We start from the raw sequence: 15,837 nt of genomic DNA, 5'->3' as shown, positions 1-15,837 counted from the left end.
AGACGCTTGTAAACAACAGAATCGTCTGTCGAATATGATTAATAATGGTAATAGGACTGAGTGGAGTCCAATTCGGTCTGTAATCATACGAGTGATTAACAAAATCGGACGACCGACAAAATTTGACAAAATTTGAGAAAGAAACTAACCTTCGGTTGAATAGTCTTTAGAATACTGAAAAACATAACAGTTTACTCAACAAATGCACAACAACAGCGCGCGCAAAATGACGCGTACTGTCCAATTACACAGGCATGACGCGTAAACTGTCCTATAACACTGTCCAATTACAAGCATGACGCGTACACTGTCCTATTAGTGCTCAAATCGGGCTGCTGATAACCAATCACGTTCGAGAATTTTGTTATAGTTTTGATTATTGTTAAAATTGTATAATTGTAATAGATAACCATCTGCATTTGCAAGAAATGCTGTATCTCGTGTATACAATGTTAAAATAAAAAATTGTTCTTGTTCTCGCCACAAACTGCACTTCCTTGTGTTAATTGCGTTAATTTCCTTTATTTTAAAATTTTACCTCCTCTTTCGCGTAAATTTTCTTTATTTAGGAGTAAGTCTTCCTCCAATTCGCGTTAAGTTAAATCGCGTTAATTACAAATACCTTAATTAACACGATAATAAAGTAAAAAAAGCCTTTATAAATAGGAGTGGTTATTCGATCTTTAAAAAATCCATGATAAAAACGGGAGGTCTTGACCAAAAGGAAGAGGAGTCAGCTTTCTGACAGATGTGAATTGCAATTTAACAGGGGTGAATTATATTTGACAGCTTTCAACCGCAGTGCACTTGTCATGCAGCCTTGCATTGGTCGGTTTCAGCTCAAAGCTACTGCTTCGAATACACATCACTGGTGTTTTGCTAACTCAGCATTGTCTTGAATTGTCTTTCGACATAAAAACGAAAGACATTCAACGTTGTGGTGCAAAAATGAATTTCTCTATGCTGGTGGTTTTCATGTCATGGATTTCAATGATAACTTATCCAACGCACGCGGAAGGTGAGTCCGACAAATTTCTTTTATACACAAAAACCTGTGTGTTATGTAGTCACGAGCTCGAAGCGCAGTCAAGTTGAATGTCGCTCAAATAATGCGCAAGCGAGTAGTTTAATTGTTTTAGTAAAACAGCTCTAAAGGATCGTAGTCCAAAAGCTACAATTTTATGTAGGCCATGCTAACAATAATTTGAAACTTCTCCCGGCCCTTGGCTTACTCAAGTGAAATTGTTAATATATTTTTACTTTGTAAAAGGAAGTTTTCGAAGCACGGGGCATGTTATTTGGATGGATTTGCAATATCGATCACTGTATCGAATTTTTCGTCAAACTTTTCTCAGTTAAGGTTAATTTGAATTTTATTATACCTGTTTTTTAACGTTTAAGATCTATTATATGATTAAAAGTTCACTGAAAAACTTCAGTAGAAATATTAAAACTAATGTTGTCCGACGTTTCGATGATACTACCATCATTATCATGGCAAAGTGTCTGTTTCTTCGTGCTTTGAATATAAAATAGGTAAAAACAGTATAACGTAGAAATTTTAGACACGTTAAAAATTAATTTTTTTAGACAAACATTTCCAGTCTAATTGACTATCGCTCATGGAAAATGCGAGTAGTCTTATTGTTTTAGTTAATGAGCTCTGAAGAATTGCAGTCCAAAACCTACAATTTTTGGGAGACCAAGCTGCAAAAATTGAAACAGTTCCCTTACTCTGGCGAAATTATGAATAGATGTTTTACCTGAACATTGAAAACTATTAAACATGGATGGAGAAAGTTATGACTTTTAGCAGGTGGGTTTGTGATATTGGGCTTGAGCAATGTATTTAGTTGTTTGTCAATTATCCTCAGTTAAGGTGTTTAGTTTCATCACTTATTATTAATGATAAAGATAAATGTATAAGGTTTATTGAAAAACTTCGGCAAAAATTAGTTAAGGCTAATGCCGTCCGTCGTTTATATGATACTTCCATCATAATCAAGCAAAGTGATTGTTCCTACGTGGTTTGAATATAATTTAGTTGAAACTGAAGACATTTTAAACATGTTAAGAGTTTGTCTACCTAATTATTCGAAATTTACGCTTGTGTTAATTAAGGTGCTTGAAATTAACACGACTTAAATTAACGCTAATTGAAGGAAAAGTTACTTCCCAATTAATAAAGGAAATTAACGCGAAAGAGGGAGAAACATTTCAAAATGAAGGAAATTAACGCGACGAATACAAAAGAACAAACTTGTTGAGACAACAGGAAAAAGTTTATTTCAACACTAGGCGTATAATCCTAAACGTAAGGGTTAAGCGAAGGATGAAATCTAACCGCCTTGAGCGTTCCTCAGAGTTTCAGTGATACCGGTAGATTTCCACACTGATGAAATAATGCTTTTTCCTAGGATCGACGTCTGGACTGTAAAGAGAAATTGGGGCCAAAATAATGGAAATTAACGCTGCACTTAATTAACGGCGCGGAAATTAATGTTCTCAAAAATTTACGCGACTTAAATTAACGCAATTTTTTTAAATTCCCGTTAATTTCATGACGCGTTAATTTCCTATAATAAGGTATTTAGACAGAAAGTTCTGCTTTAAAGTGAGACAATTTGGGCGAAGTGTAGTTATTGTACTTTTCAAAACGCAAATTTGAAATTCAAGCGCCATGCAATCGAAACATAATTTCAAATCTGATCATAAAAGCAAAATAGACCATGGGGAAAAAAAGAAAAAAAAAAAGACATCATTTGCTTCGGCTAATGTTTTAATAGAATCTTTTCTTTGAAAATATGCCTGGCAAATATGAAACGGGTTTTTATATGGACAAAATGTTTGACAGCTGTTGACGCTCGGAAAAGGAGTGACCGACAACTTAGAGCGAGAATAGCCAGGTCAGGCCCACTTTAAAGAAAAGTAGATCTTTCTTTCCTGCAATTATTTTTGATCTAATTTCAGAACGAAATCGTGAACTGTACTTCCCAAGCTATTACTTCTTTGCTGATAGACGTTTGAAGAACCACAAGATAAAAATCGTGCATGTCATGGACTTGGACTTCTGTGAACTTCTTTGCTACCAACATGACGACTGTGTCAGTTTTAATATTAAAAAAGATCGAGACAATGCAACAGGACAACAGGAATGTGAGCTGAATAATTCTACTCACATGGAACATGATGGAGACCTGACCAATGACAACGCTTACCTTTATCGCGGCGCAAAGGTAAAAACACCTAAAAATTACAATATTTTTGAAAAACCACCAAATTTTCTCAGCTAACACTTAAAGAAATATTTAGCAACAGTAACAAGAATTATATTAATTTTTAAATTTTGGTCTGATACGGTTGTTAAAGCAGGTGTTTTTAAGCGTTTCTAGTACCTGAGGAAAAAATAAAGTTGGTCACGGTTAGAGTAAACTAGGTAAAGCATTTCTTTAAAATCTTTCCTTTTTACATGTTTAAGAACGCCTGCGGAAAGAATCCGCGCTGCTACAACAAAGCAACTTGTCAGTCAGGATTTACAGACAAGGGATACCGCTGTTTGTGCAACCTGGTTTTGCGGGCGAACAATGCGAGAAAGGTACGTGTGTTTTGTTGTTTTTGTTCATAAGGCTAATAACTTGGATGTTGATTGTGTGCTTACTGATCAATTTCAGTCATTAACAAGGCGCTCACAAACCTTAGAATCGGGCCTAGAAGCATAACTTCTAAGAAGTATAACTGCTTTTGTATGAAAGGCATAGCGCAACACAGTGAAACCTTTGGAAAGGCCGTTCGCGGCAGACATTAAACTAAAAATTTTAAAAGCCAATTAAAAGCGAAAACATTTTGCGCGTAATTGATTGATTGCCTCAGGCCCAGTTGATAAAGTGCCAGTGCGTTAAAATTCCCGATAACTTTGACCTTCAAGGGAAATTAAATTAGGTTTGAGTTATCGGGAGTTCAAGTCATCGCGGGAAAAATTAGTAAGAAAATGACCAGGAGGGGAATAAAAAAGATTCGAGTTAGCGGGAGGTTCGAGTTATTGAGGGTACGAATTATCGGATTCAACTGTATCTTTCTTTTCTAATTTGGTCTTATACGTTTGATAAAGCGCTTGTCTTTAAGGTTGTCTAATAACTGAGAAAAAAAGTTGATCACGGTTGAAGCAAACTAGGTAAAGCATTTATTTTGTTCCTGTTTTCTTGTTTAAGAACGCCTGTGGAAAGAACCCTTCTTGCTACAACAACACGACATGTCAGTCAGGATTTACGGAGAAGGGATACCGCTGTTTGTGTACTCCTGGATTCGCGGGCGAATATTGCGAAAAAGGTACGTGTGTTGAGTAGTTTTTGCTCGTAAGGCAGTTTTTTGTAAATGACATTTTTAACTTAAATTTCGTATCGACAAGAAACTCATAGAGCTTAGAAAAGGGCCTAGAAGCTAAACCGCTAGAAAGTATAACCGGTTTTTGCCTGAAGGCACCATGCAACACTGTGAAACCTTTGGAAACACTGATCGCGAGTCAGACATTGAACGGAAATTTTAAAACCGCATTAAAAGAAATAAAGAGTTCTGCGAGTCATACAAAGTTGATCCATTGCCTCAGGCCCAGTAAATAAGATACCAATTTGTAATATACAGGCTGTAAATCTGTGTAAATCAGTTTTAAACTGTAACGTTCATTGTATGAAATGTGTCAGTGTTATTTTTGAAAGAAAAAAAGAGAGAAAGAGAAAAAAGGCCAGTCAGCTATAAGGGTAAATATGAATGGCGAAAAGACGATGAACGCGATCTTCAGTCATTTATCTTCTACCCTTCGTAGCCTGTGTGCAGCCGTGCGATTTGTGTGAGCGGAGCGGGACGGCTATACACAAGCTACCCTTCGATCGAAGACCGCAGAGAGGCAGCCGAAAGCTCGAAGTATTTTTCACTTTTTAGTCAAAGAACGTTTTTCGGGTATTTTCAATCGGAAATAGTCCAAGATACACTCTGAACCTACTTCTTATTCTATATATTACACCGGTATGTTTATATTTCAGAGATTTGGAAAAAGATAAACGATGCTCTCGTTTGCTTTGGAGCTCGAGGTAACAAATACGGGACTTTTAATATCAAAGAAAGCGGCCTGGTCTACACGTTCAAACTTGTTCACAGCAGTGGTTCATTAGCGTGTAACAAAGATCTACCATTTTCCTACTGGGGCTGTGACCACCCCTCGTATGGAGACGAGAGGCTACTAACCGTTATAAGGTACCCTAACAAGACTGCACTGTTGCTTGCCAATTACCTAAGAGATGATTCTGATTGTGGACTCAAATATTATTTATATCAGCTTGCTGGAATTGGTGTCAACTCCACAGAGCTTGTGTTCAACAAACTTCTCACCCCGCTGTCAGTGTCTGTTGGCCAAGAGTTTCACATCTGGTATGGACAAGACTTGACCGACTGCACCGAGTACAATAACGCCGGGCAGACTTGCGCTGATGTCTATGCGTGGTACGCCTGAGAAGGGCATACACAGGCACAAAAAAACCCTTTTGGATTGGATACGTAAGCCGGAACAAACGCACAAGTAAACGAAGTACTTAAAGTCGTGGTAGCATCTGTGGGGTGGGTAGGGTAGGGTTGTTCCAATGAGGTAATGAAATGGCTTACTCGTGCGTTCTTTTCCTGGCCTGGTTACTGCCAGCTAGTCTTATAATCAATGGACGCTGTCACCTGCTGTTGAAATGGCTGCAACGTTCCGCCTAAAAAGTATGATTTCTTTTTAAATAAATCCAGTTGTTTTCAATTATGCAATTATTCAGCCCTAGCATCAATGCGACAAATTAAAGCGACGTCTGCGAGGGCGAACTCTAAGATAAATGTGTAATATATTTTTTTTGGAGTTGTCGTGAAACTTACTTTGCTTCAGCCTATCGCAAAGAAAAGAACTATTCCACGACCAGCTGCTGTGATTTAACTGTATTTTGAGCGGAACGCTTCAGCCCTTTTAACTGAATCTTTCTTGACAATTTGTCTGGTTGCAATTTTGCACTATCGTGGTCATTTAAGTCCTCAATCTTTACAGTCAAATAGAACAAGGTTTTAGTCTTTCGGGTCGTTATTTATCAGTGAAACCATATACTTGTACCAATAGAAGGCGGCGTGGCCCAGTGGTAAGGGCGCTTGTAAGCGGAAGTCCTTCTCCCTGCCACTAGATGGATTTGTGTTCGATGGTCCCGAATTCAACTCCTGCACGCTTTGTAAATAGTCAACTGATCAGCCTCCTGCCAGATGGGGTTTTTAAAAAAGTTCATGTTCGATTTATAAAATATGTTCATCTATTAGCAGTGCCCACAATTAACACAGCAGTGCTAAATACATTGACACTTAAATAAAGTGATTTATTTAATTTTATTTATTATAAAAGTAAAGCAAAAATAGTTCACGGGTGTTGACCTCCCACCATAAAAGAAACTGGAAAGCACACGCATACTCATGATTGAATAACAGGGCATCAAAAGTCACTGTCTGCTACCATTAAGTTTCTTTTGATTTCTAAGCATTTAGCGTAAACACTAAACTTTTCTAGCCCTTTTTCTTTTCAGACAATATTTCGATGCCTGAGAAACTACTCAGCAGAATCATGATCTGTAAGTGCAGTTTCCGCTGGGTAATAAAGCACGGGTTTCTTTCTAGAAGCCTTACATAGTCATAGCATCTTAGGTGAAATAGGTTAAACACGTGCACGTAGCAATTCTCTGGTTGATTCTTTGTTTGTAGATTGAGTGTTTTAAAGCAACACATTTCCAAATACAAAACTAAACAAAAGAATAGAAAACAATGACATAGAAGGCATCAACAACACAGCTGGTAGACAACCGGCACCTCGTCCCAGGGTTTTTCCCTCCCCGCCCCTAAGAACGAGGTTGGCTGGTGGGTCGTACGTTTAAATTCATTAGATTTCCGCAATCCATCGTGGAATCGCTAACAACCGCTCATCGCTCATTACGATGGATTTCGGAAATCTATTGAGTTTTAACGTCCGACCCACCAGCCAACCTCGTTCTTAGGGGCAGGGAGGGTTGGTGAGGTGATTCAACATGTGAATCAATTGTCGTGATGAAATCAAAGTAAGCTCAATAAGTAAGCTCCTAAAGTATGGACCCCTTGAAAGTAGCTATAAAACTTCACGGTTGTTAGCGATTCCTTGGGAATTCGAAGCCAAGTGTTGACTACCGCAACGTCAGTACACTATATAAAATAGCCTATTTTAAGTTTCTGACTATGAAGCCCTCTGCATGTTAGCAGCAGTTCAGCTTATAAAACCTGTTTATCGCCCTGAACCAAGAGTAAGCGCTTGATTTAGTGGACTCTCATTTAGATCTTCTTTTTTACGGGGACAATCAAAGAAGAACGAAGAAAAGCAGAGGAAAGCAGACGCTTGTAAACAACAGAATCTTCTGTCGAATATGATTACACCGCATGAAAATTAGGATTTACATTAAATTAAAGGTGGTTAAATCTGGTGTTACGTCGGTTATCCAACTTTACACCACCAATTAAATGTTTTTAAAGTTGGTAAACCGACCTTTGCGCTACCGCGTGTAAATGTGATTTTAAGTTGGTGTAAAGAATTCTATTTATCTACCTTAACACTTGAGTTTAAAGCTGGGAAAAATGTCAGCTTTAAAAAATGTAAAGTCAGCGTATAGCTGAATAAATTCCAAATTTATGCCAGCTTTATTTGAGCTTTACACCACGGTAAAGTAATGTTTTCATGCTGTGTTAGCGTTAAGATTGTATAATTATAATAGACTATTATCTTCATTTGCAAGATATGCTGTATCTCGTGTATTCATTGTTTTAAAGAAGCAATGTCACTTTATTTTAAGTTATTTTTCTGATTTTGAAGGAAAATTCAGAATAATAGTTTTCTAACATAGAAAAACAACAAAGTAGTATAGAAACGCGAAAATAAACAAGGATGGTTTTAACTGACGAAGATTTTAGCGGATTATGATCGACAAACTTGAAAAATCTTTCCTTTTTTTTTCAAGATGTGTTGCTCGTGACTTAGCTCCTTTAAACTGTTTTACATGCACTGGCTATTGCATTAAGTCAGTTTAACTGAATCTCACTGAGGTTAACCTGAAGCAAAAAGCGCGAAAAGGTTTCGTCAGATAATTGAGAAGTTGATAATCTCTACGTAAAGAATAATACCTGGCTGCATTCTCAGAACAAGGCATCAAGCCCGGGCCAAACGAGGAGGAGAGATGATGAGAGTTTCACCTCTCGCTATTCTTTTGGCATGGAACTCTCGTGCACTCCCATCGACCCACACGCGCTCTCATCGACTTTGAACTTGCTCAAATTTTCTTGATAGTCGATGAGAGCTGTACCGACTCTCGTTCTCGTTTGGCCTGAGTTGATGATAGTCGATAAGAGTTGACGAAAACTCTCACGAGAGTCAACTCTCATCAACTCTCATTCTCGTTTGGCCCGGGCTTCAAACCAAAAGCAGTCTATAGCATTTTCACGAATTTTCATTTATATGGACAAAAAATGTTAAAAGTAAAATTTTGAAAAGTAAACCTTCTTTCACAGAGAAAAAATATTTATCCTTTTGTCTAAGCAACCTGGGAAAAGGCAAATAAAAAAGATTATTTTGCTTGCCACAAGAAAAGCACAAATTTACATTGGCTGCTTAGGTCTGCTTTAATGGTGTCTTCCTTAACAATGGGTCATATAATGGTAATAACTCGCTAATGGGCCATCAGAATACATGGCCAACATTCAGTTCTCCCTTCTGTCAAACAAACTACAATATGTAATTAAAAAATTAAAACAACACCTGCATTGAAAAGGTCTCCGTTTGTTCATTATCTTGGTGCAATCTTTGGTTCGTGACCAAGCTTTTTATTTTTGCTTTTCAAAATGTTAAATACAAAAACGTTATTTTACCGCTCGGCCAACTCCACAAAAATTTAACAAAAACTTATTCAAGAATGGTAGCGAATGATAATTAGTTATGAATGATATCGGCAGTTTTATGTCATTGTAGTGTTGAAATTTGCATATTCACGCGAGGAAAGCGGTAAAACAAATTCTGTCACACATTGGCGAATAACGGTGTAAAGTTATAGTTAAAAATCCCATCACCCTTATGAAAATTTGTTGACCCAATATTTATATTCAAAATGCTCATAAACCTTTATTTCAAAAATGCTCATAAGCTTCCTTTTTTCTACACTGTATCTCAACTAGTTTCCTTGTTTCCTTACATTTGCAATAGTATATGTTGGGAGAAAGCGTTTAATTTCCATATCAAAGCAATGTGTCTATTGTGATCATCACTCGGTTAATTCTGTTTACTACTACAGTCGAACCTCGATTATTCGGACTTTTCGATTATCCGGATCGACTTTTTCTCTGATCCCGTTATTTTTTCATGAATATTAATGACCTTTGAACCTTAAAAGTTTAAGAGGTAAAAAAATCAGAAATTATGTTAAAAGTCAGGAAAATTGCGTTTAAAACAGTGCATAACACGCTCCTCTTTCGAAACATCGAGCACTCGGAGACAAAAAGCATTATGATGCGTTCAGCTGAATTTTGGCTGGTTCAATGTTGTTTTGTTGCTAAGGGAACGTCTCGCTTGATCAGTTCGATCAGCGTGGGTTATGTAAACAAACGAAACGATCATAACTCAAAACGACAACATGTCTACGAAGCGAAAGCGATCTGTATGTTAAGTTAATTATTAATTTTATGTGGAGAACTTACATGGTGGTCATTCGAGATAGTAAACGGATTGAACGCAAGTAAAAAAAGGCGCGTATCAGGGTTACAACAACACTCTTGTACTTACACGAAAAGATTAATACAGGGAGGAATTAATCTTGCTGCTCAAAGTTAAGGTCTTTGTATTTCAACTTTAGTTTGATAGAACTTTGTCTCGTACAGCGGGTGGGACCGAAAAATATAAACCGCCTGCTACCACAGGTACCCCAAGCTCTATGGAAGATATAGACCGTGTGACCTTTGTTCAGCGTTGTGTGAGTGTTGTAATTTGAGCGTCACGGCGACCGTTTCGTAACAGCGAAATTATAAGGATTTGTATGGAAAATAACGATTCTTGTTTTAATTTGAAAATGCGAACTAGTTTGTAATAAAAAAAAACCTACCGAAAGTCCTCTGTCTGTTGTTCTTTCTCCTGTGTGGTTTTTGGACCGATTTAACGCTATTTCAGTGAGTTAAAGTTCCATTGCCTTATAACCATATAGGAGAAAGAACAACAGACAGAGGACTTAAAGTTGGTTTTTTTATTATTAAAAAACTAGTTCGCATTTTCAAATTAAAACAGGAATCGTTATTTTCCATACAAATCCTTTTAATTTGCTGTTACGCAATGGCCGCCGCTGAACAAAGGTCGCACGGTCTATATCTCCCATAGAGCTGGGGGTACCTGTGCTGCTATACATATATGTTATTTGCCGGCCGGGAGGTCCGTATGGGGAAAGCTATGCCCGAGGACTTTCTACTTTAATTTGTTTGGCTAAGAAACCTAGAAATATCGTGTCGCAAAATCTTTGTTTGTCTACACGCGCATTCAATTTTAATGCTGAGTCGACCTACAGGTAAGCAAGAGAATGCTGTTTGAAATTCTGAATAAAATGGTTTTATGTTATAGATACTGCTTTATGAAAAATTTACCTTTGAAACTGATGTTGCAAAATGCAATGGGTTTCCTGCAAGCATAGTTGACGAAACTGCAGAAATAAATTAACAAAATAAAAATAATAACCACTACATCAATAAAAATGCTTATTCGCTCTTTAAAAACGGGATAAAAATGGGATGTCTAACCAAAAGAAGGAGGAGTCGGTCTTTCTGACAGCTGTCATTGCAATTTGACAGCTATCAACTACAATGCACTTTTCATGCAGCCTTATATTACTCCGTATTGGCCTGTAGATACATCTTCGAATACACGTCACTAGTGCTGTGCTAGCCCAGCATTATTTTAAATTGTCTTTCGACTTAAAAGCTAAAGACATCCACGTTGTGGAGTAAGAATGAATTTTTCTTTTCTGGTGGTTTTCGCGTCATGGATTTCAATGATAACTTATGGAACGCACGTGGAGGGTGAGTCCGAAAAATTTCTTTTATATCCATAAATTTGCGTTTTATGTTAGCTAAGTTGACTATTGTTGACAAAGGCAGTAGTCCTTATGTAGACCTTACTGAAACAAATTGAAACATATTCCTTCGTCCGGTGACATTATCAAAAACTTTTCCCCTGAAATCAAACTGTTCGAAACATGGAGAAATTTAATACATGTAGCGTCGGTGGATTTAAAACACTGATCGTTAATCAACATCCTCCCAGTTAATGCACATTTGTATGAGAAATAGTTTCATCATTACATATTTTTTTAACGTTCAAGATTAATCATACGATTAAAAGTTTGCTGAAAAATTCAGTAGAGATATTAAAACTAATGCTGTCTGACCTTTTGATACTTCGCTATCAAGGCAAAGTGACTTTCACTTCGTGCTTTGAATATAAATTAGTGAAAACAGTACAGCAGGCATTTAGGTCAAGTTAAAGATCTAATTTATATAAACATGTCAAGACTAGTTGACTACCGCCCATAGAAATCGAGGTAACATGGACCAGCTCTAAAGAATCGCAGAGGTAAAAAACCAAAACATTTATGTAGACCATTCTGACAAAAATTTGAGACACCCTCACTCGGGAGAAATTATCGATTTATTTTTACCTGTAAATTGAAAACTCTAAACATGGAGCGAATGTTATTATATGTAGCAGGTGTATGTTTAATATTGATCAGTACATTAGTTCTTTTTCAAGTATCCTCGGGCTCTTAGTTAAAGGTGTATTTGCATACGAAACAGGTTCATTCAATATTTTTTCAACGTTTAAGGTTAACGTTTTAACTTTAGTACAAATATGAAAAATAATGCTCTCCGTCGTTTCGATGATACTTCCACCAACATCGAGACAGAGTGACTGTTCCTTTGTGGTTTGAACATAAATTTTTGACATGTTGAAGGTTTTGTTTATTTAAACAGAAAATTCTACTTCAAAGATATGACACAATTCGTGCGCGTGGGACTTTTTAAAATGCAAAATTGAAAAATTCATGTTACGCTGTGTCAAGCGCATACAGTCTGAACATACTTTCAAATGTCATAAAACCAAAATAAAAAAATAAATGATATGAGTTGCTTATGTTTTAACAGAATATTTCATTTGAGTGTATGCTCGGCAAAAATGAACGCGTTTTTCTATAAATAGGTTGTTTGACAGATTTTGAAGCCCTGAAAGTTGACCAACAATTTGACACAAGGATGGCCAAGTCAGGTTCCCTTTAAAGAAAAGTAGATCTTTCTTTAATTATATTTTATATATCTTATTTCAGGTCGAAATCGTGAACTGTACTTCCCAAGCTATTACTTCTTTGCTGATAAGCGTTTGAAGAACCACAGGATAAAAACCGTGCATGTCATGGACTTGGACTTCTGTGAACTTCTCTGCTACCAGCATGACGACTGTGTCAGTTTTAACATTAAAAAAGTTCCCGATAGTGCAACAGGACAACAGGATTGTGAGCTGAATAATTCTACTCACATGGAACATGATGGAGACCTGACAGAGGACAACGCTTACCTTTATCGCGGCGCGAAGGTAACAATGCCTAAAAATTGGAGTTTTTTAAAATTGTAACCATCATTTATATGCATCCTTACTCTTTCTTATTTAAACACTACTTATTCAAAGTACCAGTGTGTGTTGCTTTGGCTGAGCTCTGTTTGCTGGGACAAAACAAAAAAGTGTCGATTGATAGTAACTGAGAAAAAAATAAAAATTGATCACGGTTAGGACAAACTAGGAAAAGCATTTCTTCCATTTCTGGAGATAAACTTAAGTCAATGCAAGCAAGGACTCGAGCCAAAACTTAAGCTCAGAACTTGAGCTCAGGACTCAAGTCAGAACAGGTTAATATTTTTAGTTTTTGAACAGTGTGAAACTGTAATATCCTTGTTGCAGCTATAATAATAATGTAATTTTTACACAATATATAGTAAATATATATAGCACTGCCACAACTAACAAATAAAAGCTAACCGCAAGCAAACTGTAGTGAAAGCTAACCGCAAGCAGAGACTGTAGTGAAGCAAGCAAACCAAAGTGAAAGCTAACCGCAAACAAACCGAAGTAAAAGGTAACCGCAAGCAAACTGGAGAGAAAGCTAACCTCAAGCAAACCCGAGTTATAGCTAACAGCAAGCAAACAAAAGTGAAAGTCAACCGCAAACAAACCGAAGTGAAAGCTTACCGCAAGCAAACCGGAGTAAAAACTTAACGGTCCTCGTACAGGCTAACCGGAGCGCTGTTAGAAACCTGGCTCAAGTCCTGGCTCGAATCCTTATCTCGAGTCTTTTCTCGAGCCGTAGCTCGAGTCCTGGATCGAATCCTGGCGCGTGTTCTGACTCTTTATTTAACTATCCTTTCATTTCTGTTTTCTTGTTTAAGAATACCTGTGGAAAGAATCCGCCCTGCTACAAAAACGCAAAATGTCAGTCAGGATTTACAGAAAAGGGATACCGCTGTTTGTGCACGCCTGGTTTTGCGGGCGAACACTGCAAGCAAGGTACGTGTGTTGTGTAGCCTTTGTTCATAAGTCTAATAACTTGGATGTTGATTGTGTGCTTACTGTTCCATTTCTGTCATCGACAAGAAGCTCACAGAGCTTAGAACTGCGACTAGAAGCTTGGCCATTGTGATGAATAACTGGTTTAAGCATTAAGGGCATGGCGCAACACAGCAAAACCTTTGGAAAGGTCGGTCGCGTGTCAGGCACTGAACGGAAATTTTAAAAGTGAATTATAAGATCAAAGAAAATCGATCGTTTGCCTCAGGCTTAATGGTGCCTGAAGTGCGGAGGATGTTAATCTGTGTAAACCAGTTATAGATTGTAATGTTTATTGTATTGTATGGAATGTGCCGTTCTTGGTTTTCAAAGTAAAAGAAAGGAGAATGAGCTGAGAGAGATAGTGAGAAAAAATGAGGCCAGTCAGCTAAAAGGGTAAAATATGAATGGACGATGAACGCGTTCTTTCGCCATTCATATTTTACCTTCAAATACAGCAGAAAGGCAGCCAGAAGCTCGAATTATTTTTCATTTTTTAGCCAGAGAACGTTACCGTGTATTTTCAATCGAAAATAGTCCCAGGTATACTATAAGCCTACTCTTTACATTGTTTTCATTGGTATGTACATGTTTATTTCAGAGAATTGGAAAAAAATCAACAATGCTCCTGTTTGCTTTGGAGCTCGAGATGACACATACGGGACTTTTAACATCAAAGAAAGCGGCCTCGTCTACACGTTCAAACTGGTTCACAGGAGTGGATACTTAAAATGTATCCAAAATGTACCAGCATCCTACTGGGGCTGCGACGGCTCGAGTTATGGAGACGAGAGGTTACTGACCGTCATAACATACCCGAACAAGACTGCTCTGTTGCTTGCGGATTACCTGAAAGATGTTTCTGGTTGTGGAAAAAATTATTATTTATATCAGATTGCTGGGATTGGTGTCAACTCCCCAGAACTTGTGTTCAATAAACTGCCCACCCCGTTGTCAGTGTCTGTTGGCCAAGAGTTTCACATTTGGTATGGACAAGACTTGAAAGATTGCTCAGAGGACAATAACGACGGGCAGACCTGCGCTGATGTCTATGCGTGGTACGCCTGACAAGGACATACATGAAGTACTTCATATTAATCCTGATTTATTTAACCCAATGTGGACTTTGGCCAAGAGTTTCAAATTTGGTATGGACAAGACTTAAAAGATTATTATTTTTAACGATAACTTAGTTGGTCAATATGTCTACACTGATCGATTATATAAAAATTATGGTCTAGATGCGAGAAATGGATACATTGGTACAATTGCAAATTGCTTTCTTTTGAAGTATAATGCCTAATATGGCTGTTTTCTGGAGTAGAATTCGAAGCCAAGAAATATTGTTGGCTACCGCAACGTCAGAACATTATAAATAGTATATGTTAAAGGAGCATTGTCACGATAAACCTCAAAGGAATAGTTTTCTAACGTAAAAAACAACAACAAAGGAGTAAACACCGAGGATGGTTTTAACTAACGAAGATTGGGACTGATTATAAAGTCTATAAACAACGATCTTGAAAAAAACTTGCCAGTATGTTTTTTCAAGATCCGTTGCCCGTGACGTAGCTCCTCTAAGTTTCTGACTATGCAGGCCTCTTTCAGCAGCAGTTAGTCAATCTTTGAGTACTATGAATCCGCTGAAACAACCCTGTATCAAGGGGAAGCGCTTGATATAGCGGACAGTTCTTCTGTTATAATGAACTTTTATTTAGAATTCCCAATCAATGGGGAATGAAGTAAAGGAAAGGACAGCAGACGCTTGTAGACAACAGAATCGTCTGTCGAATATGATTATTGTTAAAATTGTATATTTATTAATTGTAATAGATAATCATCTGCATTTGCAAGAAATGCCGTATCTCGTGTATACAATGTTAAAATAAAAATTTGTTCTTGTTCTCGCCACAAACTGCACTTCCTTGTGTTAATTGCGTTAATTTCCTTTATTTTAAAATTTTACCCCATCTTTCGCGTAAATTTCCTTTATTTAGGAGTAAGTCTTCCTCCAATTCGCGTTAAGTTAAATCGCGTTAATTACAAATACCTTAATTAACACGATAATAAAGTAAAAAAAAAAACTTTATAAATAGGAGTGGTTATTCGATCTTTAAAAAATCCATGATAAAAACGGG

The 15,837-nt window shown here is 37.2% G+C and overlaps 2 protein-coding genes across 2 annotated transcripts; both read left to right on the top strand.

Annotated features, from left to right (window-relative positions):
* The first annotated feature begins 901 nt into the window (after window positions 1-901).
* Window positions 902-6,551, top strand: LOC144658282 (uncharacterized). Its single transcript, XM_078518689.1, has 4 exons — window positions 902-1,018; window positions 2,971-3,236; window positions 4,209-4,326; window positions 5,037-6,551. The coding sequence occupies exons 1-4, from the start codon at window positions 949-951 to the stop codon at window positions 5,501-5,503; spliced, it is 921 nt and encodes a 306-aa protein (XP_078374815.1). The 5' UTR covers window positions 902-948; the 3' UTR covers window positions 5,504-6,551.
* Window positions 6,552-12,386: 5,835 nt separating this feature from the next.
* LOC144658327 (uncharacterized) lies at window positions 12,387-15,020 on the top strand. Its single transcript, XM_078518749.1, has 3 exons — window positions 12,387-12,694; window positions 13,543-13,660; window positions 14,301-15,020. Exons 1-3 carry the CDS (start codon window positions 12,515-12,517, stop codon window positions 14,765-14,767), a joined length of 765 nt encoding a protein of 254 aa, XP_078374875.1. The 5' UTR covers window positions 12,387-12,514; the 3' UTR covers window positions 14,768-15,020.
* The last annotated feature ends 817 nt before the right edge of the window (window positions 15,021-15,837 follow it).

This window comes from Oculina patagonica, chromosome 6 (genome assembly GCF_052425735.1).
Source record: "Oculina patagonica isolate OP01 chromosome 6, crgOcupat, whole genome shotgun sequence".
Classification (NCBI taxonomy): Eukaryota; Metazoa; Cnidaria; class Anthozoa; order Scleractinia; family Oculinidae; genus Oculina; species Oculina patagonica.
This window is presented reverse-complemented; position numbering and strand designations above follow the sequence as displayed.

Coding starts and splice junctions, on each gene's coding strand:
- LOC144658282 (XM_078518689.1), top strand. CDS start 949: ATGAATTTCTCTATGCTGGTGGTTTTCATGTCATGGATTTCAATGATA. Junction 1,019..2,970: donor TTATCCAACGCACGCGGAAG/GTGAGTCCGACA, acceptor ATCTAATTTCAG/AACGAAATCGTGAACTGTAC. Junction 4,327..5,036: donor GGGCGAATATTGCGAAAAAG/GTACGTGTGTTG, acceptor TTTATATTTCAG/AGATTTGGAAAAAGATAAAC.
- LOC144658327 (XM_078518749.1), top strand. CDS start 12,515: ATGGACTTGGACTTCTGTGAACTTCTCTGCTACCAGCATGACGACTGT. Junction 12,695..13,542: donor ACCTTTATCGCGGCGCGAAG/GTAACAATGCCT, acceptor TTCTTGTTTAAG/AATACCTGTGGAAAGAATCC. Junction 13,661..14,300: donor GGGCGAACACTGCAAGCAAG/GTACGTGTGTTG, acceptor TGTTTATTTCAG/AGAATTGGAAAAAAATCAAC.